At 41.2% G+C, this 23,621-nt stretch overlaps 2 protein-coding genes across 3 annotated transcripts in view; one reads left to right on the top strand and one right to left on the bottom strand.

The window, feature by feature from the left end:
• fancm (FA complementation group M) overlaps positions 1–23,621 on the bottom strand; it is a 28,863-nt gene that overhangs the window by 911 nt on the left and 4,331 nt on the right. The window contains exons 5-22 of the mRNA XM_079573287.1: positions 14,814–14,945; positions 14,251–14,383; positions 14,055–14,147; positions 13,874–13,969; positions 13,561–13,736; positions 13,158–13,364; positions 12,842–13,082; positions 12,467–12,615; positions 12,153–12,317; positions 6,747–8,193; positions 6,540–6,628; positions 4,273–4,341; positions 3,992–4,105; positions 3,124–3,274; positions 2,955–3,061; positions 1,822–2,276; positions 1,623–1,701; positions 176–488 (exon numbers count right to left, since the gene is read on the bottom strand). Of these exons, the coding sequence (XP_079429413.1) occupies positions 176–488; positions 1,623–1,701; positions 1,822–2,276; positions 2,955–3,061; positions 3,124–3,274; positions 3,992–4,105; positions 4,273–4,341; positions 6,540–6,628; positions 6,747–8,193; positions 12,153–12,317; positions 12,467–12,615; positions 12,842–13,082; positions 13,158–13,364; positions 13,561–13,736; positions 13,874–13,969; positions 14,055–14,147; positions 14,251–14,383; positions 14,814–14,945 (4,216 nt within the window). The remainder of the gene's footprint in view (positions 1–175; positions 489–1,622; positions 1,702–1,821; positions 2,277–2,954; positions 3,062–3,123; positions 3,275–3,991; positions 4,106–4,272; positions 4,342–6,539; positions 6,629–6,746; positions 8,194–12,152; positions 12,318–12,466; positions 12,616–12,841; positions 13,083–13,157; positions 13,365–13,560; positions 13,737–13,873; positions 13,970–14,054; positions 14,148–14,250; positions 14,384–14,813; positions 14,946–23,621) is intronic.
• On the top strand, positions 18,921–23,389 carry soul3 (heme-binding protein soul3). Of its 2 annotated transcripts, none has more exons than XM_079573285.1 (5): positions 18,921–19,539; positions 21,380–21,474; positions 22,003–22,144; positions 22,228–22,455; positions 23,094–23,389. In XM_079573285.1, exons 1-5 carry the CDS (start codon positions 19,308–19,310, stop codon positions 23,129–23,131), a joined length of 735 nt encoding a protein of 244 aa, XP_079429411.1. In that variant the 5' UTR covers positions 18,921–19,307; the 3' UTR covers positions 23,132–23,389. The 2 variants fall into 2 exon arrangements, with proteins under 2 accessions (XP_079429411.1, XP_079429410.1); XM_079573284.1 differs by having other exon boundaries at positions 18,923–19,539; positions 22,228–22,411.

Below are 23,621 nucleotides of genomic sequence, written 5' to 3'. Positions count from 1 at the left end.
ATGTGGTGTGTGTTGTATCTTTTGAGCTGCCTATAATCTGCAAGGCCCTGGCAGCATTTGCTGTGGCATTGTTGTTTTTGGCCATTTTGTGATTTGTTAAACGTCCTGACGGCAATCATAATTTCCACCTGCAAAACTCAAGTATGTCTCAGAGTAGAGCTAAACAGTAACAAACCTGGCTTGATGCGGTCATTCTCCACAATCAGACACATTCGCTCGAACAGTCCCTGCAGCCTGGTCACCCGCTCCACCAATCGCTTCTTGTTCTGAGTGGAGGAGAGCTCTGACTGGCTGTGCCTCTCCACGGCCATGCGCGTGCTCACGATGAAGTAGCTGGCGTCCAGAGAGCACACGTGGACCGAGGCGCGGTGACGCTGACGCAGACAGGTCACCAGCTCCGCAGCTCCGGTCAGGCAGCGGCTGTCCATCAGGAGAGACACCGCGCCCGCTACGGAGGGGAGAGGGTCGGCTGCTGCTGAGGCGGCTCTCTGCAGGAGGACGAAGCATTTTCTTATCAAAATGTTAAAATATTTTCATTTACTTATAATGATGGCATGAGTGAGATATCAAACAGAGCGGGTGGATATACTAGGTGAAAATTTGTGGATATGAATAATAGTTGGTGGCTCATTGGTAGAGCGTTCCGAATACAAAGCTTGGCTGCTGTGACCAGTGCAGATTGGCCGGTTCATTTCCACCAAATGAAGAGTAAACAAATATGGCGCACAAAATGTAGTCACCATTCGGCCTTTCCCATTAGTGCCAGATTGGTGCTAGCGTCTTGAAAACTGAAACCCACACTGGTTCCAGATGTAAAAATTAAATACATTTTTGCAATAGACTTAAAAATAAATAAGAGTTTAAAGTCATGAAGGGAGCTAACTAGCTATTGCAGTGGTTCCCAACGTTTTTTGTCTTTCGTACCCCTTTGGCCTTTCAGTGGTCAACCACTTTTATGTAATTACTTTCTAAATAAACTGTATTTGTAAGAAAATGGACAATGTTGCAGTCAAAATAAACCTAAAATTCTCCCAAAGCAACACACTTTACTGAAAAATATAGCATTTCCTATAAAAATTATGTTACATTTCCCCTTTTTTCAATCTGAAATAGTTCCAAGTACCCCCTGCTAGGTCCTCGAGTACCCCCAGGGGTCCCCGTACCCTTGGTTGGGAAACAATGAGCTATTGCACGCTATTGACCATTGTACACTTATTTTTAATTACAAAGTTAAGAAAATATTATATACATGAAATTACCATAACTTTTGAGTACATGTATAACTATTCAGGTAATAAAGTCAGAGTAAATTATTTAGTTGTTAATGTATAAATGTTTTCAATGAAACAGGAAGTGGACTACTGCCTGACTCTGTCCCAGTTAAGTAAGGTTTACGATGTATGCTACACTTCTGCCTTACATGTGGCACAGTTATCCATTTATCACTATATGGGTTACAAGGTCTTGTCAAGTTGTCCTTTAACAACTTGGCCTTATTCAAACCAATTTCAAATTCAATCTTCAGAAATGGATGCCAATCGTATTATAACTTCTGTAATAATAATCGAACGGCACCTCAAAGGCGTGACATAGACGATGTTTGATCTAAGACAATAATTTACCTGAACAGACACATTTTCAGACTCCACAAAGTCCAGCTCATCAGAGAGAAGGTGTTCATTTTCTAATCTCTTGCGACACCTACAAGACAAAAACAAACATGTAAAGGTAAAAAGGTAAAGGTCCCTTAGAGTGCTCTAGATTTATTGTATTTTAAAGTATCTTGTGCTTGGAAACCACAAAATCAGAGCGCTTATTCACCTTTCGTTCTGCTGTTCATTTGTGGGTGAAGCCTTCTGCGCCCGACTCAGCAGCGACACTTTGGATGCAATGGATGAAGAGGAAGTCTGAACTTTTTGAAACTCTCTCACATCTGCTGAACTTGGTCTCTCATCTGTTCTTGTCATGACATCTTTTCGATTGCTATCTGCCTCTTCATCACTGGAGTCCTGAATGCGTATGACCCGGGTGCGTTTGGCCTTATCGGCGCCCCCTTTATTCACCGGCGGCACACGTGTCCCGCCCTTAGCCCTGGCGTGGTGCAAGAACACTCTTCTCCTGGTGGCGTACTGCCGCCTGCCATCTACATACGACTCTTCAGGGAGCAGGTGGCCCACTTCCTCCTCTTCCTCGCTGAAGTCCTGGCCCTGCTCCTCTTCCTCATCGCTGCCCACCACAAAACTGTCCTCAGCGTACGTCTCGTCATTCTCAGGGATCTGCAATTACAAGATAGTGACATGTTTAACATTTATCTCCCAGCAAGTGTCTAAAGACCAACCACAAGGGGTCAGTAAAGGGGAAAAGTATTTGTGGATTTTTATAGAACCAGAGGTGGTTAGTAACAAAATGTAACTTCTGTACTTGAGTAGTTTTTGAGGATACCGGTATGTATGAGAACTTACTACTTTTACTCCACTACATTTGAAAGAAATATATACTTTGTACTCAGTATTTCCAAGTTATAAATGTACCAAAGTAAAAAGTACATTTATCCATGTGTTTTGTTCATTTCAACAACCTAATAATGTACTCTCTATGAACAGTAGGTGGCACTGTGCAGATTTTTTTGAAACTGCAAAGTTACATTTCCTCCACTAACTGAATTGTATTTTCTACTTTTAATACTCAAGTATTTTCTACAGCAAGTAGATCAGTACTTTCACTTAAGTAAAAATTTGATAGAGCAACTTTTACTTGTATGGGTGTAGTATTTATTTGACCCATAGTATCTGTACTTTTACTCAAGTAATGAAATCAAGTACTTTGACCATGACTGTATAGGACATATAGATCTAAAAAACATTACTGGATGATATTCAGTACTGTGAGGCTGTATTTTTGTATGCCCAAAGTACATTTTGTCTGAGCAGAGTTGAATAGCATGTATACAGTACCTGTGAAAAGATGTCCATGTTGTGATGATTTCTGTAGGACATTTTGAACTTGCCCCGCACTGCCGGGCTTCGGACAGATTTGAGGTAAACCCCGTGCATCTCGGAGTCTAAAAAGAAGAAATGCTTTGTTTTGCATTGTTGCTGGGCAAGTGAACTGTCTCTGCCGTACCGTTGAGTCCCTGGGAGAAGTGGGAGTTGTCCACCACGAAGCCCTCCAGTGACCCGTCCTGCTCCTCTCCGTCGTCTTCGTCACTAGACACGGCCTCCTCATCCTCAGACAGCTCCGCCTCGTCATCCAGGAAGCGGCGAGCTCGGCGGCGCTGACAGGGCGGACAACAGTGAAAATGTCAGCCCCAATCCATGCTGAAAGGCGACTTATTAATCTGATGCGTGATATTTATAGAACTGGCATTTCTGTCTTTCTGTGAGCGCGGAGGAAAGTGTAGAGAACAAACTGTTGTGAGAAAGGGCATAGTTTAGATAAAACCAAGAAGGCAAGAGTTATCGGTTTGTAATAAGGCCAAAAATACTCCCTTACAATAAATCTGAGTTATTCTTATACATCAACATAAAAACATATGAAACAGGAATAAATACTTCCTTAACCTGGCATTATACTGTGCAGCCCAACAACATACATCATCTTCTCATCTTATAGCTTGTGTCGATTGAACCCTGGTCAGTCAATGTGCACTATACTACAAAGACACAACAAATAATAGGTTTGTTAAATGTGTTTCGAGATGTGAGTGGTTGTGTGCTAGTTTTGAGGATTGTGTTGGAGCAGTGTCCAAATTCTGCCTCCTAGTGTTCACTTTTTGAATAAAGTGCGCCATGAGTGAGAACAAAACATGTGTCCAGTCTTCTGTAAAAAAAAAAAAAAGTGCAAGCGTTTTGGGAACTGTATTCAAGGTGTTGACAACAGAGACTTGTTTTTGAGAAACATTTGCTGTCAATTGTCTTATCTAAAAGTCAAAGTCTTGGTTGCTCAATATATGGTACAATACAGTGTTGCCAGTGTCGCCAAACAAAAATACCTTGTTTGTTCTCTGCTCTGTCTTTTTCCGCCCTGGCTCAGGGTTGATTTTTGTGAAGACTGACTCATTCTGGAAATCATCATCGGTAAAAGCACTCTTCTCCACTTCACTGGACTGGGCACAAAGCAAAAGCACTTTCACTTAATACTTGTTGAGGCATGTAGCAAAATATTGATATAACATTACGGTCAAGAGCGGATGGTCAATTATGTTACATAAAATGTGCTTTTAGATAATGCCATTATGAACGTTGAGCGGAAGTTAATAAGTAGAAATCTTACTGTGTCAAGTGCAGCAGCACGTTTCCTCTTCAGAACCAGTGGAGAGTCCACATCACTGGCATTTCTCGTCTATTAAGAGCAACACAAGCACATTTATATAAGTCTTCAAAAATAATAATAATAATAAGTGCAGGGCTGTTGCAGACAAATCAAACTTTAAATGGACACAAATATCAATTTGTTTTTAATATCAAATCGTAAGACAGCAAAGAATGTCCTCTGCAACAAAATACATCATCTGCTCAACGTTTCTTTTTGGGGGTTTTTAATCTAATGGCAATACTTTGTCTGGAACTTGGTTAATCTCTCAATGTGATTATCTAAATAAAAATGTGATTATTCTAATTCATAAAGGTCTGGAACTTTTGGAAGGAAATGTTTGTCATTGGCAGAGGATAAGGAGAGGCCAACTAAATGAAAAGGTCCATTAGCCGCTATCAGTGTTTTTGAAGGTCTCAGATAAGGATGCCTTTAAAAACAGAGCGGAGGGTTGTCATGACAACTGCAGGTACCGATGAAGAAGATCGACAGATGAGTCTGAGTGATATCATCGGGTCAGTCGTTCCACAAAACAAGACAGAGATGTGGAAATGTACTGCCAGAAGGAAACAAGGGAAGTATTTACATTTAAACTACATTCTAATTTTCAGAATAAGAGACTTTCTCTATTAGCTGTTTTTCAAAGCAACAATGACATTTATTTTTAAGTCAGTTACCCTTCCTTAAACAACTCAATCGATTAGGATTTGTGCTGTAATCAAGAACCTTATTTTCACTTGCAGTCGGCCAGACAGCAGGCAAAAGCTAAAATTATAACAGTGAAGCCATTTTCCTAAGAATTTTTATCTTAGTAATAAGATGGTGCCGCAGTTAGCGCTTGTGCTTCACAGCATGAAGGTCCCAGGTTCAATTTGCACCTGGGAATTGAACTACATCTGTGTGGAGTTTGCATATTCTCTCTGTATCTGTGTACGTTTCCTACAAGTACCTCCGTTTCCCCAACCACTAAAAACATGTACAATAGGCCAGGATGAACAAGAGTGTGTTTGAGAGTGCGAGTGTGGGACAACAAATGCAAATCAATTAATTAATAACATTTTTAAAATCCTTTTAGGGGAGAAGCAATTTAATATGTTTGTCTGAGCTCTCAGTCGTACAGGAGTTTTTCATTGTAGACAAAGGTCTTAAGGCTCCTCCCTCGTCCCCCATCGCACCCCCAGAAGCAGCAAGCATTTAGCCTTATGAAAGATGTTTACAAAAGATCGTGAACTGATATATCTGAACGACTTGTTCTGATGCAGCTGAAATCCTCAGGAAATATAAAATTAGTTTGACTATTATGTTCTAAAACACAGACTTGCATGAAAGTTGTGGTAGTTTATCAAATAAATATAAATATCAAAATGCAAAAAAAAGGCAAAGTAAATGCCACATATCCTATTTATTCTGCTGAAAAAATGTGTTGCACACAACATTGAACGTTCCCTTCACCTTTGAACGCACCATTAGTCTTGCCAAAAGGCAGGCTGATGAACCCTTTTGAATGAGAGGCAAAATGTTCTACACTTCAACTATAGAGTACAGGCGATGATTCAAGAAGCTTCAGCTAGCATGGACTACTCCTGTACGACTGAGAGCCTACACAGACATACTGCATAATATTGCTCTCAAAAAATGTGATGAAATTTCAATTAAAAATAGGAATCGGTGAAAACATAGACTGTAGAAAAGCAATGGACTAAGTGAGGCGTGATAGCGTTCAGTGCAGGCTAACTGAAGCTCATTCATGCTAGCAGTTGTGTTTTTGGAGCCAGCTACTGTGTTTAGAACAAAAATTGTACATCATTTATATAACTTTTACCCACAGTGTTTTATAACAAGGAACTACTCACCCATTCACACACTCATTCATGCACCAATGTACAGAGACACTGGGTCTTGCCCAAAGACACAACGACAATGTGCACCTGCAGGAGGTCCTCAGACATTGTGACTTTACTAGAAGCGGGACTGCAGACAGTCAAACGTGAGGTTTAATACATTAGACTCTCTTCCATATTGTCTATTTTTTGCCAAACCCCTACCGCTTAAAAAAAAAATGTTTTTTTGGTCCCTGCCTGATCTGTACGAGCACATTTGGCATCTCTGGCATGCTTTGCTTGTGTTTTCAGTAGTTAATTGCTTTTATGACATAGTAGCAATAACCTGGAGTGTTCCGCAGTATGGCATTAAGAAGATGCCTTTGGCCTCTCAAAACACAAATTTACCTTCTCCGGAGATGAAAAATAGTTGACCTTTTTGACTTGTTTCCTATTTTGTAACACCACTTCCTCCTCGCTGTCACTGCTGTCTATTCCTGAGAACCAAAGGAAGACAACCATACACACAGGTTAGCATTTCAGTTGTATCATGTATAATCAAAAGGTCACTTCAAAACACACAACTACATTTTGTGTTCATCCTGGCAGACACACCTGCATTTCCTACGCCCTCTGCTTCAATGCTGTGGTTATGCTTAACACGTGTGGCTGGGGCGTGAGATGTAGAGATTGGAGACGGGAGCGCACTTCCTTTAGTCGCGGCGGGAGACGAGAACAGAGCGGACATGTTCCTGTGTGCTAGCCGCGGGGTGGACAGCCTGGCTTCACTGGACTGCGCAGGTGGCCTCTGCTTAGAAAGGCCACTGTAGGGAGTAGAGGAGCTGGAACTGGCGTGGAGGGAAAGTCTGGGGTTTTTTGGTGGCGGAGATGTTGGGGCCCATTGAGTGAGATGGGGCTCTGCGTTATATTCCTCATCGGAGTCTTCAATGGAGAAACCCAGATCGAAGTTTACAGAGAATAAATCGTTAGAGCCTTCCAATGACTTTGGTTGAAAACTTGTGGGTTTGCATACGGCCTTGGACTCATCTGGTGTCAAATTACTTTTGTTGGCACATAGGGAAATCTTATCCTCCAATGTTTCCATTTTTGTTGCGTTGTCACTGTTTCCTGAAAGACTGCCTTTCTTTACAGTATCCTTATTGGGGGAATTTTCCGGAGTAGCAACATCAGGAATTGACATTTGTAAAAAGGCCTCATCATCTCCAAACAGATCCATGCTCTCATTTATTTCCGGTTTATACGGAGGAATCATGTTTTTACCTTCTGCACCTTCCACTTCCGTATTAATTGTGTTATGGTGGTTGTCTTCATACACATTTTCAGCGTTTTCCTCACAAACATCATCTTCAAAAACATCATCCCAAGTAGGACTGTTCCGAACTGGAGAGCCTTTAACCGAATGACTTTGCTTACTATTCAGTGATCTTTCAGAGCCTTCCGAACCGTGGACAATATCACTAATATCCACTTCTTCTTCATCCTCATCATCAAGAGTAAAGCTGACTTGAAACGGCGGACATGGTTCCTCTTTTAGCGAAACATATTTAGAACTTAAAAGATTCACATCTACCAAGTCCAGAGACGGAGGTGAGCGTGACAACAATTCAGACACATTGGAGAGAATGACTTTTAGACTATGTTCACTCTGCGCTCTGATTGTTTTGCATGAAGATGGCTGACAATCCCACTTTGGCAGATAGAACATGGCTTGCAATTCCAACTCTTCGTCAACGTCACATTCTGGTATATCCTTAGCGCTTTGATCAACTAAATCTATCGGTTCTTGATTAACGATCATTATACAGTCCTCTGACGTGTCGGATTGTGGTGAGGTAGTTTTGCATGGAGCAGCTTCACTTTCAACCATAGACATTTGATCCTCAATAGTTATGTTCGATTCAGGTTGCTCGTCCATGAAGTCGGGGTCAATTGAAAATGGGTGACTTGGTTTTTTGGTTTTGGCGCATAGCTTTAATCGCTTCTGTCCGTCCCCAACTGGACAAAGGTAAGGCTGCAGCTGGTTTTCGTAGAGACTTTCCTCCTGAAAGACAAACATGAGGTTCCATCAATGTAATATTATGAAGGAGAGGAAGGATCATTCCTGATGGAACATTTCCAATAAGGACGTGAAATAATAAACATAACAAAGTAAAATACTTTTGGGACTTGGGAAAAGTAAGTATAATTCCAGCAAGATTTATGTTCATACACTACCTCTGTGTTCTCCATATTTTGGTGAAACAGGTTTTCAATGTTATGCTATAACATTAAAGCAGAACTAAGTAACTCATGCCCCTACAGGCCATAAACGTCAATGAATGTTGCGGGTTCTTTTTACTCATTAATTGTTGTTAATTGAGAGTAAAATACTACGCTGACAAAGAAGACAAAGGGAGAGAGGGATATTGCACATTGTGCCGCAACTCCATTACACAATGAAGATATTTTTTTCCGCTCAAATTTGGCTGTAATTACTGCTAAAGTTACGCTAGCCCGCAGTTAGCTTTGCCCATTAGCCTATAAGCTTCTTCGTGACTCCATTAGTGTGTATTGGTGGCTCCAACCCAGAGGCAGGGGAGTTGCAAGCATGATTTTCTGGCAAGAAAGACCCCCAATCATCCCATTAACACTTATATTACCCCCAGATGGACTACAAAAAGAATTTATTCAGGTAAACACGTTACTTAGTGCTGCTTTAACAAATTTCTCTACAGAGATTAATAAAGAATAACTTAACTTCATAACTTAACTTAAATTATTTAAACAAATGCTAGAAATGTATTGGTTTTCGACTGGAGAGTGGGGACTCAAGCATGTTTTTAGTGGGTTGCAGGTCACTGCCAAAAATTGTTGCTCAATAGTCTTCAGTGTTTTTGATAGGCAGCCTATGACCAATGTTTGAATCATGCACAACAGAATCATCTGTCAGCTAGCACCTGTGAGCATGAACCCACCTAAAGATGGAGAGATGAATCGCACACTGCTCCTGAGGATACATAGTCGGACAATATTCCAATAATGTCAACAGATCTGTATGAGGAAATATTGTGTGTGGTAATATATGAAAAAAAAATGAATTGTCGATTGCAGCTAGTCACAAAAAGGTGTGTCCTGAAGCTATACCAGTTAGGAAGCACAGATGTGCATTTAGATTTGTTTCCATTTTTAAAGTTTGTTATAATGCTTTAGCCTTTTTTGCCCAATATGTTTGTATTCAACCATCACTATGATTAATCTTGCCCTCACCATATGACCTGGAAATTGATGGAAGGATTAGAGCAAATGGGGATTGGGGGGGGAACAAGAGAATTTGGATTATTAATACTTGGAAACTGCGCAAGGCATTTATTTAGAATCCTGGTGTGAATGAAGAGCAGATTGTGTGCAGTTGACCTGAAATCTAACAAAAAACAAAGAAAAATCAACAGGAGGAGAAGAGGGATCTTTGTTCTCTGTGGTGGGACTTTTAACCCAGACAGGTTTTGGCGGAGCCTGCTGAGTCCCTCACTTCCAGGTCACGAAGTTTGTTTGTTGCCCACTGTACCGCAAAGTCAGCACAGTAGGGACTCCCCAAATGCCTAATTCAACTTGCTTCTTAACTCTATTCTCTCAAATTATGGCAATGGTGGAAGAATCATGTGGACATGTTCAATCTGATTTCCAAATTAATTATTCCACTTTACAACTTTACTGACTTGCACAAATCAACATCTCATAACTCGACAGTGCCACTCTAGACTCTAGATGATTTTCTAAAATGTAGAAGAAAACAATGCACCAGAAACTTTTACGTGACTCGAGCTGTACTTAACCTCGCCTGAACAGAATAGACACACAGCAATAAATAAATTTCCTGAACGAATTAGTTGGTCACACCCAAATTATCCGCAAAGTCCCGAAGGCAACAACAAAACTTCACTTCATTGACTGCTACGAACAAGTCTTGTCAGGAACACTGTTCTGCCACAAACTTTACCAAAAAGTATTGTTATCTGTAATGTAAACCCAATTTGACCACCAAATGCAGAGTTTCAGAATAAAAATGTAATTATGTGCTTAAATCTAGAGTGAGAAAAAACATGGACTATAGTAGTAGATCTTCTGTACTAATGAACACTCTTTAAGCGTCACATGGGTAAAGTACTCACCTGAACAAACATCTTTTTTTTCTTCTTTTTTTTTTACAGATGTTGTCCAGGTTGGCATGCCAACAGCCAGTTATTGTTGCTAAATATAGAAAGTAAATGTGACTGATACAAAAGGTTATTGAACTAATAGGCTAATAAACGACCAACGAACACATGTGACCAATAACATGACCTCCTTTCATTTTAGTCTAGTCATTGTTGCTAAAGTGTTGCTTCACACTTGTTGCTTCTGGGGTTTTTGTACTATTTTCTTTAATAGAGCAAATGTCAAACATATTTTCTATGCATTTTGCTTTTTTTTGGCTTTGTTTTTTATTGCCAATTGTCCTCTCCTCCGCACTGTCCGCTTCGTAGCCTACATGTAGGTCATCGCAGGCTGACCCACTTTCAGCTGCCTAGGTTTATGTAATGGGTTCAGGGAAGGCTTACATAATCAGCGGCGGACCAATCAAAAGGAGAGCGAGGAGAGGCGCTCATAGGCACGCACGCAGAGTAGACAATGGGAAGGCTGCTGTCTGGGGGGGCAGAGTCGTGAACAAAGGACTGAAAAAACTAATAATGCAATATTGTCAAAGGCATAAGGTCAAAGGGTATTCAAAACTTAAGACAAGGCGAAATGAGATGGGATGGGATGTGAGATTTTCTTATCAAAAGCTATAAAAATATCACTAACAGTTGGGTACAGCAAGTTTTCAGACCTTTAATTTTAGTATTTTTTTTAATTTTGGAGCAGAATTCAGACCCTATACAACAACTGCACCTGCTCCGCAAAGGTAAAGAGCATTGTGCAGGTTAATTAGATGACCTACTCGAGTCACAGCTCCATCGCTCACGGTTTTGTTTTCACAGGTGGGCCCTTTTCTTGTTCAGTCCAGGGGGAGCTTAGCAGCTAATAGCTTGCCCAATGCTAATCTCTGACCTGAATTGAAGGATTGAGAACAATCTTTTTGACAGCAGTCTCCCATTTCAAAACGGAGCAGACAACCAGTCACTCACAATAAAGACGAGATTTTAGATATGAAAAAATGCAACAGCCAAAAAGTCAAATAAACTCAATAGTCGTGGCCAGCAAAGTCTGGTAACTCAGAACAAAGACAAGCAATGGTTAATTAAAAAAAAACGTGTCAACTAGGATGACGGCAGTCAGTTATCAAAACACTCCAACAAACACGTCGTTGTACCAGCATAGAAATGGAAAATGCATTTGAATGAACTAATTTGATCCTAACCCACTGCGGACGGTTTATCGGGTCACCAGTGAGCCCTCTGGGTACAGAGATCAATGTGGAAACTTAACACAGATCACATTTGTATGTTCTCATGCAACTCAGCTGACTGCTTCCTCTTCTTAAAGCACACTCTTGCTTGGGATTTAGAACTGTGTGTAAACTTGCGTACCCACAGGAAACAGACACAGACACAAGAGAAACAGGTAAACTCCATACTCCACACTCAAACTCAGGAGCTAACCATCACACTACTGTGCCACTAGGTAAGTAAACAACAGTGGTGCATCAAGATCAAGAAGATGAGCAAGAGCACAGGCTTTGTGTTGTAACTTGTCACTGAGGCAAGTTCTTTCAAAAGATATAATTGATGAACAATGAGTCAATGTAAAATAAGATTATCTTGTTTCTCATTTTAATTTAAGTTACATAAAGCAGTTTTCTTGTGAGTTGTATAATATTTATACTGTATGTCATTTCAGTCGGCTAATTAATAACACAATTATTTAACAAAATGCCAGGTTTGTACCCCACTATAAAACAGATACATTATTTCCCTGTGCACATTTGGTTACGCCATCATTTATCATGTCATTCACCCGCTTCACCAAACTGAATGTTCTAACCTCAGGTTCATCTCTCATTCGGTCAATCCGCTCCATGATCTTAATGAAGTGTTGACAGCGGAGTGAATGGTCCACTGTGTGTGTAGGTAAACTTTTGTGCTGCCAGAGTCTCCATTCGCTCAATGACAACTCCCGGGATGGGGCAGAACTTTTTATCGGCTGTTCCTTTGAAACAAACAGATATTAGGTTACTTAAAAACACTAGCTTACAGGCATATTCTAAACAGTGGAGAATCATCATCTGCAAACACGCAAGACAACTTTGCACCACAATGAACATACTGTATCTATAGCGTGTAAAAACTCTGAGATACCTGGTTGTGCTGATCTGTGGGTAAGGATTGGAAATGCGACGGCTTCAGCACTGGACGAGCTTCATCTTCATCCAGCTTCATGGTGGAGGCCCAGACAGAATACTCTGCTCTCGTCAGAAAAGCATCGGATGCTGAAGCTCCTTGTTGAACTGTAAACAAAAAAAATAAAGAATATTCAATTACTATGTGATCGGGGTATTTTATTAGTCAGCACTGAACTAGTGGTGACATGTGGTGTTAGAACTGTGAGACTTACAGGTGCTTAATGACCTCATTATAAAACAGTAAACCAGAACAACAACAAACCAAGCATGACTGTGGTATAAATGAGGACTGTGGTTTAATACTGAGGAGGAGGGTCACAAAGGCACCAACCCAGATTGTGAGGATGAATGAGTGAGCTCCTCCCTTCGGCACTAGACCTGCGTCCTTTAGATCGCCTGTTGCTGCTCTCCCCAGGGTCGAACTGCCCACAGGTGATGTGCATCATGTGAAGAGTAGGGTTCACCCCGTCCGGCAGCATGCGAGGACTGTCCACGTACATGCTGAACCCGCCGTGGTTACTGATGATGGACTTGTACACACTGCGTTTGTTGCTTTGACTCTGATTGTAGGTCTAGGAAAGAGTGTAGCAAAGTAAGCTAAAGATTCGGTTATAAAATATAGTTCCATCTCTTGGCCCAGAACTTACTCTCTCTTCACGACCCTCGGCCAAAATGACAACAATGCGCCCCTGTCGTTTGCGCCCTGTGCGGCCCATTCGCTGCACAAGGCGGATAGGGTTCTTCTGAGCATCGAAACATACGATTAGGTCCACCTCCCCGATGTCCAGGCCTTCTTCCCCGACACAAGTGGACACCAGTGTGTTGAATCCGCCCTGTCGAAACCTCTGCACCACCTGGAACAGAAGTCAGGTATTTATTCATTTTCCACAAGAAGCAAATTTCAACTGTTTTGGGTTCAGAATGAGAGTATTTAACATGAGAGTATCATAGTGTGTGAAATGGTGATCATTGTAAGTAAGGCATCAGTAGCACACACGGTCATATTGTCACATATGAATGTATTCGATATGAATGTGAATTGGTATAAACCTCAAGCTGTTCCCTTTGGGTGAATCCCTTGATTCCTTTCCCTGCTGAAGCTTGGCCCATAAAGGTCATAACTCTGATGAGAGGAGCGTGGCGGTTCAACATGGCGGCGATCTCCTGCACACTGTCACGGAACGAAGAGAAGATCATCACCCGTGTGCTCACAGCTTCCGCCACACCTGTTTGAAGAGCACAGCCACAAATGTTTCACAGAATCTACGGTTAGTTCAGTTTCATTCCAAACCCCTCTGGAGACATCATGAAGAAGCCGGCATGAATTCAAAAATATAATTAAAGGTGTCAATCATGGTGCTACCTGCTGAGCTCCCTGTCCACTGTTTGAAGTGTTGAAGCACCACCTCTTCCAGTTTCTCAAGCTTTGGGTGGCTGTAGACAAATGTATCATGTGGATCTACACATATAACATAAAAAAACAATGTAGTTTAGCTTATCTCGCCACCATTTTGCAGCCAAGAACTAAAGAGAGGAGAATCTACCATCAGCTGATTTTATAAACATGACTTCCATCTCTTGGTAGAGATCCATAAATGTGGAAGTTCTCTGCAGTTCATTTCTGGCCCTTGACATTTCTGGGAAAAGAGCAATAACGGTTTTAAATGAGATATCGGACTACACCGTTACTGTATGTGTATGGGAAATCCTTATTAAAGTATCATGTGACAGTGTGCTGACCTCGTGAGCCGTCCATGACGCCCTGGACGTAGAAGAACAGAGACCTCAGGCCCATCTGCATCAGCAGCTCGTAGCCGTGGTACAGACTGATGCAGAGGGCAAAGTCTCCTTCCAGCATCCCCTGCTGTGGATTCTGGACAGGGGCAAGACAGAGGCGGTCACTAACTATATGATATGATATGATCAAAAAGAGCAGCAGTATCTACATGAGCAAACTCTTCTGTCTGTCTTTGGTATATCTAAAGAGGCACACCAGTCACCGAGTCATTATTCCTCGTCTATGAGATACCTCTATTCTATTCTTACTACTTAACTATAGAATATGTTTGAAGAAAGCTGCACAAAGTGAATTTCTCTCCACTGTGAGATCAAGTCATATCTCTTTTCTTTTGTAGCTTTTCTATTATTGAAATAAATGACTACACCACACATAAACTCTCAATCTGATCGACCAATGAACAATCGTGCAATCAACATCTAGCATAAAAATCTACCAAATCACTCGATGTGGCAATCACAAGAAAATATAATACTGTGATTATATATCTGCACGTTTTCCATGCCTTGATGTGCGGAGGAGCGTTTTTTCGGAACTGTTCTCTGGCGATGATGAGCTGGTACTTGCTGAGTGTCCGCAGGTCTTTGTGCCCCATCACTCGATGTTGAACCAGACGAGACATGAACTTCTCCAACACCTGAAAAATAAAAAAAGGACAAATATCACAAATGGGTCAAGGATAATAAGCCATTTCCTTGGTAAGTGGTGACTCAGGACCAACATTAAACAGTAGACCTACTTTCAGAGCACACGTACAGCAGCAGCGGGCTAATGGCGGGCCCATTTTTTTCTGTCCTGCTTTCACAGTAATTGGGATGAAATAGCAGTAGTTTGTCAAACAGACAATCTAAGGCTAGTGCTTTCATCCAGGAACACATAAAGGGATGGGGGGCACTGAGTTTGCGCTGTATTGTGTGATGCAGCTGCTCTATAAAAAATGATGAGAGGAGGCAAACAACAATTGAGGAAGAATAATTGCATGTTCAATCTACTTTTTATATGCTGTGACAAAAGAACTAGATTACAAAATGTGGCTTACAAATAAAGAGAAAACTGTAAAATAAACACGGAGAAACAACAGTTGTATAACAGAAAAATGTGAAATAGATGGAAATGATGCTCATGTAATCCTATGACTGGCAAATGCCTTTTGTAAATGCAAAAACAAAGGGCCTGATTTACCAAGCCAGGTGCTAAAAAGCAAGTACTACTGAAGATTAACACATGCGACTTCGTTAGAAACTGTGCAAATCTGATATATAAAAGAGTTTGTACTGTGGAGAAAAAATGTCAAACTCCACCTACTTTTTGCACCACTCTAACCTGCACTGTCAATATTGCACAGTATCTGTAATTCCTTAACACATCGTTTTGAAATATTAAGTCCCATAAATTGGGAGACAATGGGGTAAGCATTCAGCCTGTGTGAAGATAAACTCCTTCCTGCAGCAGCAGCAGCAGCACACACCTCATCAGACAAAAGCAGAAGTGCAATAACATCTGTTAATTCCCCGACCTTTTCAGAACACGACAACATCCAGATCTTTCCTTCAGAGAAAATACAGGTCACGGACAGCAGCTCATATAACATGGTCAACGTGTTGAAAGTGGTTGATGGGAATCCATCTTTCACTTTTAACAAGGTCAAATAAAGGAGATTTCTTTGAGTACTTGCACATTAAACATGAGATGGATGTGCTGGGAGATCTTCCAATTCTCCTTTAAAATCCATCATTTAAAAAAGAGAATCTCTAATGTTTATGTGCTTTTAATACGGATGATAAAGTTAAGAACCTCTCGGCGATGGATGTGGGAACAATAGAGACTGAGGACTGGAGTGAAGCCAACCTGTAAAAACACCGGGTTCAAATTCTGTCTAGGAAAAAGTATTTTAAATCTTACACAGGCCTTTTTCTACTACTGAGAAGCAGGGTTGCAAATTTCCGTGAAAGTCTGAAATTTTACATGGAAAATATTGGGAATTTATGAGAATTAACAAGAATTATCTATTTATTACTAATTAAATAGTAATAAACTTAAATATCGGTGGGAGGAGAGAGAGGAATCTGACCACCAGGGTTTGAAGAGCTTACTCTTTTAGGCGTATGGCCAGAACAAAGAAGGGCTTCTAGTAATGGAATAGACTCATTGTCATATCTGGATCCACCTGATGTATTCACAATATTATTATGTGCAATATTACAGTATCATACAGTTACTGGTTCTATAAAAGTGAAAGTTTCCGCAAAAATGTCTGAATTTTCTGCCCCTTCGCAACCATAATGAGAACAATCGTTCAGTCCAGCTTGTGAAATTGTTCTATTATTGAGGGATTGGACCTAATGACTCTGGCTTGGCAAATTTAATTACTGCAATCTTAAACAATATAGTTCAAAGTATTAATATGTCTATATGATGCATCACCCTTTAAACTGGAGTTTGACACAATGCTATTTGTTATTTTGAGGAATTCTTCATCCAAGACCCCAAACCGTAGCACAAACTTCTGTCACTGACACAGATGGAGCAATGGACTTTGCTGCATGATCCCCTGTCCTCTGTCTGTGAGCGCAGCACATGGTAAAAGCACATGGATAGTGTGCTGTTAAAATGCCCTCACCCATGTACACTGGCCCCTCCCACTCAGGGATTACCCATTCTTCCCTGTGACCAACACGGAGGCCCACTTAACTCATGGCCCGACAAGTCCTGCCGCCGTTAATCCAACACTGCCTCCTTCTGCTCTTTGGCATGAGGAGTTTCACATGTTTTCAAAAATGAAATATGGCCTTGCTGAATAAGCACAATGGAAAGTGACAGCACAACTCCATGATTGTTGAGTGATATTGTGTGTGTTTTTTTCAGTGGTGCTTGAGTTCAAAGAAAAGCATGGTAAAGCATCAATAAAAGGTATTATTATTATATACTCCATATAACAAACGTACAAATAAAAAAATAACACTATAGTAAATTTACACATATGAAATGCTTTTAATAAGTGCAATAAGCTTTTTGATCAGAAATAATATAATTGTTTGGAATACCTCATCAAAATGTTCTGAGAGTAATGAAGAATAAAGATGCTGAGGTATTTACATCATGTTTTGTGGTAAACTATGTTGTGACGTGCATGTAATGAGTGTAGGTGTGTAGGTATGCACAGAAGAGCTCCAGGCATTTTCACACCTTGCACATCACAGGAAAAATTCCCCAACGCGCTGCTGGCAGACCGGTGAAAAGACCACAGCAATATTTCAATGAGACATCTCTGAGCAGGTGTGAAAACTACGCTTGCACGATCATAACATAGGCTCCCTTAGTATTTCTTTTCAGTACAACTTTCTAGTTTATGACAAGAGAAATTTAGCAGTGACAAAAATGTACGTTTCTTAAACATTCAACATTACTGTAGTCTAGAAAGGTCTCAGACAGTCGACCATATGTCCACAGCTTAAGAGATAAGAGACCAGATAAGAGACAAGTTCCACTTTGAGACTCTCTCCCGTTGCTGTCTCCAACAATTACAATTTTAACTTAGTGGGGTTAGTTCTTTGTGAAATCAAATACTCCAAACCCCTTACATTTTACTTCCACACTTTAAGTCATACTTGTCAGAGGGGCCACAACAACAGTGTCTACTGCAGCAGCACAGAGCATGCTCAGAAAAAAACTCTGCCAATGATTGGATGAAGCTGGAAGCAAGTGACTCAGGCAACAAACCACACCGGTTTGGGAGCTATTAATAAAAAGAAACATTCAGTAAAGATGTACGCAGACTGAAGAACCTGATGCACAAAAATGTCCTACTAAAAAGAAATACATTTTTTGACAGATACTAGTGCTACTGCAGGAACTGCCGCATCTTTTAAAGCGACAATGTAAAGATGCGCGGTGGTGAAACGGGGGACCACGTAGGGGATTGGTTGCAGAGAAGGGGCCCATTAGATCCATCTCCCAGCTGAGCATTGTCACAGCGCATTATTGTATGTGGTTTAAACATGCGTATGTAAGCGCACATCCTCGCCCCCACATGCACTCTTATATTATGAAGGATTATATAATGCGCTTACTGTGGTACGTGCCCGATAAAGTCTGCAGCATGGTGGTTGGCTGTGGCATAAGTGCAGCTCAGAGGAAACATAGGCAAGACCTCACAAGTCCGTTCTCCGGTAATTCAGGTATTATGGCAGCTGTAAACTACTAAATATCACAAGACAACATTCTCCTTTTGCAATAATTCAAGTAAACTAGTCAACCTTTATCATAATATAGACTAATATTGATTAATACTAAGATTTATAGAATGCAAAGCTATAATGACCAAAGCTCTGTGTACAAGTGTTTCTAAAAAGGGGGCATATTCTGTACCTCCAAATATTTAAATGGTCCTCGGGGCCACTTGAGCATTTTAAAGAAAAGATACTGAAATAATGAAACATTCAAATCAACAGTAGACCTAAATTATAACATGGATAAAGTGGTAAAGTAAATTGGTCAGCCACTTGTGTCAGTAGTGGTGCTGGGTCAGGGTGAAGCGCACGGGCGGGGGCGCACAGTTTTTATCCAAGTTCGGAGAAGGAGGGGGCCCCAATGCGTCACGTGGTCCACCCTGGCCAACTATAAACACACCTCCAGGCAGCTACAGTGGGCTAAACGTCATGCTACAGCCGCGCAGGCAAAGCGCAGGATTTGTTTTTAAACGACATAAAACTAGATCGTGCGTGACGACAGCGTTTTATTCCACGTAAAATTAAAAAATACGCGTAATCGGAACACATGCCACAGAGAAGGAGCAGTATGTCTCGTTTCTTCGGCTCAAAGGAACGGCTAAGGTTTTCCTAATCTGGAAAAGCTACAACGATCGAGGTCGATAAGAAAACAGCTTAACTAGGTACCTCAGGAACCGAGAATCGCTTTGCATCGCGCAGGTCGTTGCGCGAATGTCCTAGAACCACTAGCGGTGTTTCTTTGCGGTTCGTAGCAGATTAACGAAGAGGAAATGGACCAAGGAGGCTGCCAAATGAACGGAGGCGGTGGTGGAGGGAGCATTGGGCCCGATCGACCCGGTGTGATCACGCTGGAAGACCTGGAGTCGTTCTCCGAGGACCAGCTGTCAGACTCGGGCAATGGCAGTCTGGAAGAGGGAGAAAATATGGAAGAGGAAGACGACAGCCGCCTGCTCCACTACTGGCAGGACGTGGCCCGCGGACACCAAGTGGACGTGCCTGAAGGTACTGGGAATGTTCAAACTGTTTCGGAAGCAAAATGCACACACATATAAAGTTAAAGTTGTTATTCTTACTGGGCCAAACTTCCGCAAGTCGTGAAGTTGTACAGTGACCTAGTTACACCTATTACAGCAAACCAGTTTGAACCAGGAACGAGTTTTAGGTCGCACTAGATCCACAGTCAGAGGTTAATTTGGACTGAAAGCTTGAGATCCACAGAGACGGATAAAGCAACACTAGGCCTATAATGGCCTTATGTTGATGAGAGTTGTTCTGTTTGGTCACTGGTGGAACAAACTACAGTACACACTGTTTACAATTTACACTGAAACTAATAGAACAGAACAAGATACTCCTTTTTGAGTTCAGACAGAGGCCCTTTGTGAAAATTGAAAAATGTATTAGAGTTCCAGCACCCATGTCGCCTCCTGAGTTGTGCGTTATATAACACTGGTCTCCAGACTGTCTAATGAGCCTGCTGTGAACATCAACAATGGCTCAAACTACAATCATCATTTGTGGAAATTTAGTTTTTCTGACTGACTAAATGCTCAAATGTACTTAAATTGAAATTATACTTGTAATGTAATGTAAAATCTGTGGTGTTTCTTTTGTGGTCCATTTACAGGCCGACTGGAATGTGAATGGGTCACATCAAGCTCCTTTTATTTAAGCTCCAAATATGAAAATGTGGGTCTGCTCTTTCAAAAGAAGCCCTCAGGGAAGTTAAAAAATGTTTCCAACAAGGCCACATTATTACATTTCCCTGTTTATTTTTCCATCAGCCAAACCATCTGAAACAAAGTAAGAACATCATTGTGACGTCACAGGCCAACTCGGGAATCATGCTTTTTCAACTCACTCAAAGAAAATAGACAACCTTAAGGAAACAAAAACACAAACTCTTGCAGTAGGGCTGGCTCTGTCTTCAAAATATGTAGCGTTGTTCATCAGAATGAATCATAAATAATCAAATACCAGAAGATGATAATCTGTAATCTATAGAACCTGCCAGTGGGTGACCGAACTTCCAGGTTGAAAACCACTAGTTTAGCCGTTATTGTAGTCTAGAAGTGCAAACATCATGATGCTCAAGACTCACGATTCTCTCACCAGGGGCAGACGCGCTTATATTTTGCAGCGCTACGAAAACACACACACAACAATCAACTCAACTCACACATCACAACAAGGGTATGTTTCCAAAATTGTGCAGCCTTTATGTAGGAATCCAGAATGAACATCAAGTGAAGAATAACCCATTGAGCGCTATTGATCTAATGCTGCCACTTTGCATCTTCTCAGTAACGAAAAACAGGTCCTGCATTTAGCAAGTTCAGCAAGTGACCCTGGAGCGTGATCATTTGGTTAAACCCAGTAACATGGCTCGACACGTCCTTCCTCTGCCCTCCAAACACTCAACTGATTAAGGACCAGAATTAAATGAATGACTTGATGCCGCTCCATAGAGATTAGCAGAAGAACAGATCCTCTAGTCGAGCATCTTGTCAACTTACAATGTCACTGCAAATGCCCAACTAGAATTTGACAGTCCGGCTCTAAATGTATTGCCATAGATATGAGAGTGTGCATTTTGGAAAGCTGTTTTACTTCTCAGTCAAAGATAAACAGTCTAATTAAATCAGGTGTCAAAATGAGCACTGCCAAGTCTATACAAACACTGCATTATTGCTCAGCAGTAGTGCATTATTTACTCTGTGGGACGTCCTACCGAGACTCATCTGGCCTTGAGTCTTTGGCCTCCCACTGCCTGCAGATTGATGTGAGGGAAATTAGTTGGGACATAAAAAAAAATCAGTTTTTCTTTTTTTTATGTGCACAGATATGGCCGAGCCCATCCAGCAGCTAACGACCAACAATGAAGGCCGTAGCAACAGAGAACATGTCCCGTTCACGTTGCTGTCCCGCAAAGAGAAGGTACGTAATCCAGTCACTTTACTGCTGTACACTTTCCGCCATCGTGTGTTCTTTTTATCTTGTGTGATAAGAGTCGAGTTACAAAAGCGGAGCTAGTTTGCGACCACCGTGTTTCTTTCAGGCAGTTAAAATGTGAAAAAAGTTATCTCTTCTCAAAATGTTATTGAGAAGAGACACCTATTGCAGATATGTACTGTGTACACCAAAGAAAGATGATTGCACAGCGTGTTAAAAGTGGTCTCTCTCAAGTCCTCATGGGCCCGTATAAATAACAGCAGCTAATGGGTTTACCATGAGTTAATTAGTTCATTAAAGCCTGACTGTGACTGTAGTTAAACTAAGAACATTGTTGCCTGTTCTTGGAATTCAGACTTTCACTATAAGAGTTGCTTGTATAAATATTCACCTTAACCATAAGACAAAGAAATACACTTTTCATGGAAATACAAGAAAAGCACAACTTTACTTAATGAGGAAATTATAATTTTTGGTTGAAATGTTCTAACAATCTGTATTTAACCTTTTTAGTGTGGGGAACTGCTGTATGAAAAACGGCATTATGAAAAAGGCCACTGGGCTTGTATTACCATGCGAGAGGAGACATACGAACAGAGCATCTGCTATGGCTTTATGCGGATCATGAGATACATCTGTCAGCAGAACTCTTTGGGTAAGTTGCACATACTCCATAGATCTTCCTGGACAATATTCAATTCTAGCTTAACAACAAATGATTTATTTCAAATCTTACAGGAGACTACCTGGGCATGTCCTTACCCATTGTGACAGTGGTGCGCACAGACGAGAGCCGCTCGGTCTTCGCCAACGATGTCAGGGTGGCCTACTACCTTCCTGAAGTCCACCAGGCCCAGCCTCCCCAACCATCTGACAGTGACGTCGTCATCGAGATATGGCCCGCGACTATTGTATATACACGGTCAGAAGAGAATCCAGGGCATCGTAAACTATTCAGAGATATAAGTAAAAACAACGACGATCTGAATGCCTGAAGATATTTCATCTGTCTAATCAAATGGTGGAGTTTATGTTCCAGAATTGGCATCAAAATTTCTGATGGCAGGAGCCTCCTCTATGGCAGGGGTTCCCAAACTTATAGGCTGGGACCCCAAATATTGACATGTAAACAACAAGGGAACTCTACTGTATATTGTTGTTGCCTCTTACTCAACTTAAGGGAAGAAAAACATTTTAAAATCAAGTTAATATGCAATTAAACAGTCTATTTTTAATATTTGAATGGATTTCGCAAATGATATGCCGTATTACTCTCAAAAAAATATTTATAAACAGTAGCTTTTTTCTTTTTCTTTTATCCTGAAAGCATCAGGGGACCCCCACCCAAGACCCCACTTTGGGCACCACCGCTCTATGGGGACAGGAGAGTAAAAATCGATCTAAACAGACTATCCAAAATTGTGGAGCTTGATTAATAGTTATTTCCATACATTTATCATATTAATCTTACAGCTTTGAAACCATTCAGCAAGTAATAATTGCCTGAGAGATTAAACTCACCAACATTGATTCTATTTTGAAAAATCTCATTGTATATAAACTTGCTTTTTTGTTTATCTAATATATTTCCCATATATTTCCAGGCCGTTCACTGGTCCAACTAATGAAGTCACCATCATGAACCAGATCAACACATTCGCAGAGATGCTGGACTCGCCTGACGTATGCGTCAATGATTCGTTCATCGTGGCTGGCTACACAAACCCGGCCCACAGCCAGCGCCAGAACGAAATCTGGTTCCTGGAGCGGCAATAAGAGGCCACACCATCCACACCATCATCATTCTGTTTCCGTTTTCCCTAGAGACTTTGAAAAAGACTCTAACGACTGCCCTTTGTCAGCTCTAGTGTCATTTATCAGGACTGACGGACTTCTCGGGCATTACCACATGGGAGTAGAACCCTTACTCTAACCTCAGTGAGCTTTTATCCGCAATCGAATTGAACCTTCACTCCAAAACACTGCCGTACTCTGGTTGGTCTAAGAAGCTTAGCCTTTATCCCTCTTAGGCACAGGGCACAAATGGTGTGGATGGAAAAGTCCATTGGGAGTCACATCTCCCAATAGGATTCCTAGTGGACCTGCTGCCTTACCATACAGTTGGTTGGACA

Source organism: Gobius niger (assembly GCF_951799975.1).
Source record: "Gobius niger genome assembly, chromosome: 16".
In the NCBI taxonomy this organism is placed as follows: domain Eukaryota; kingdom Metazoa; phylum Chordata; class Actinopteri; order Gobiiformes; family Gobiidae; genus Gobius; species Gobius niger.
The sequence above is the reverse complement of the archived record's forward strand: the minus strand, read 5'-3'. Positions and strand labels throughout refer to the sequence as shown.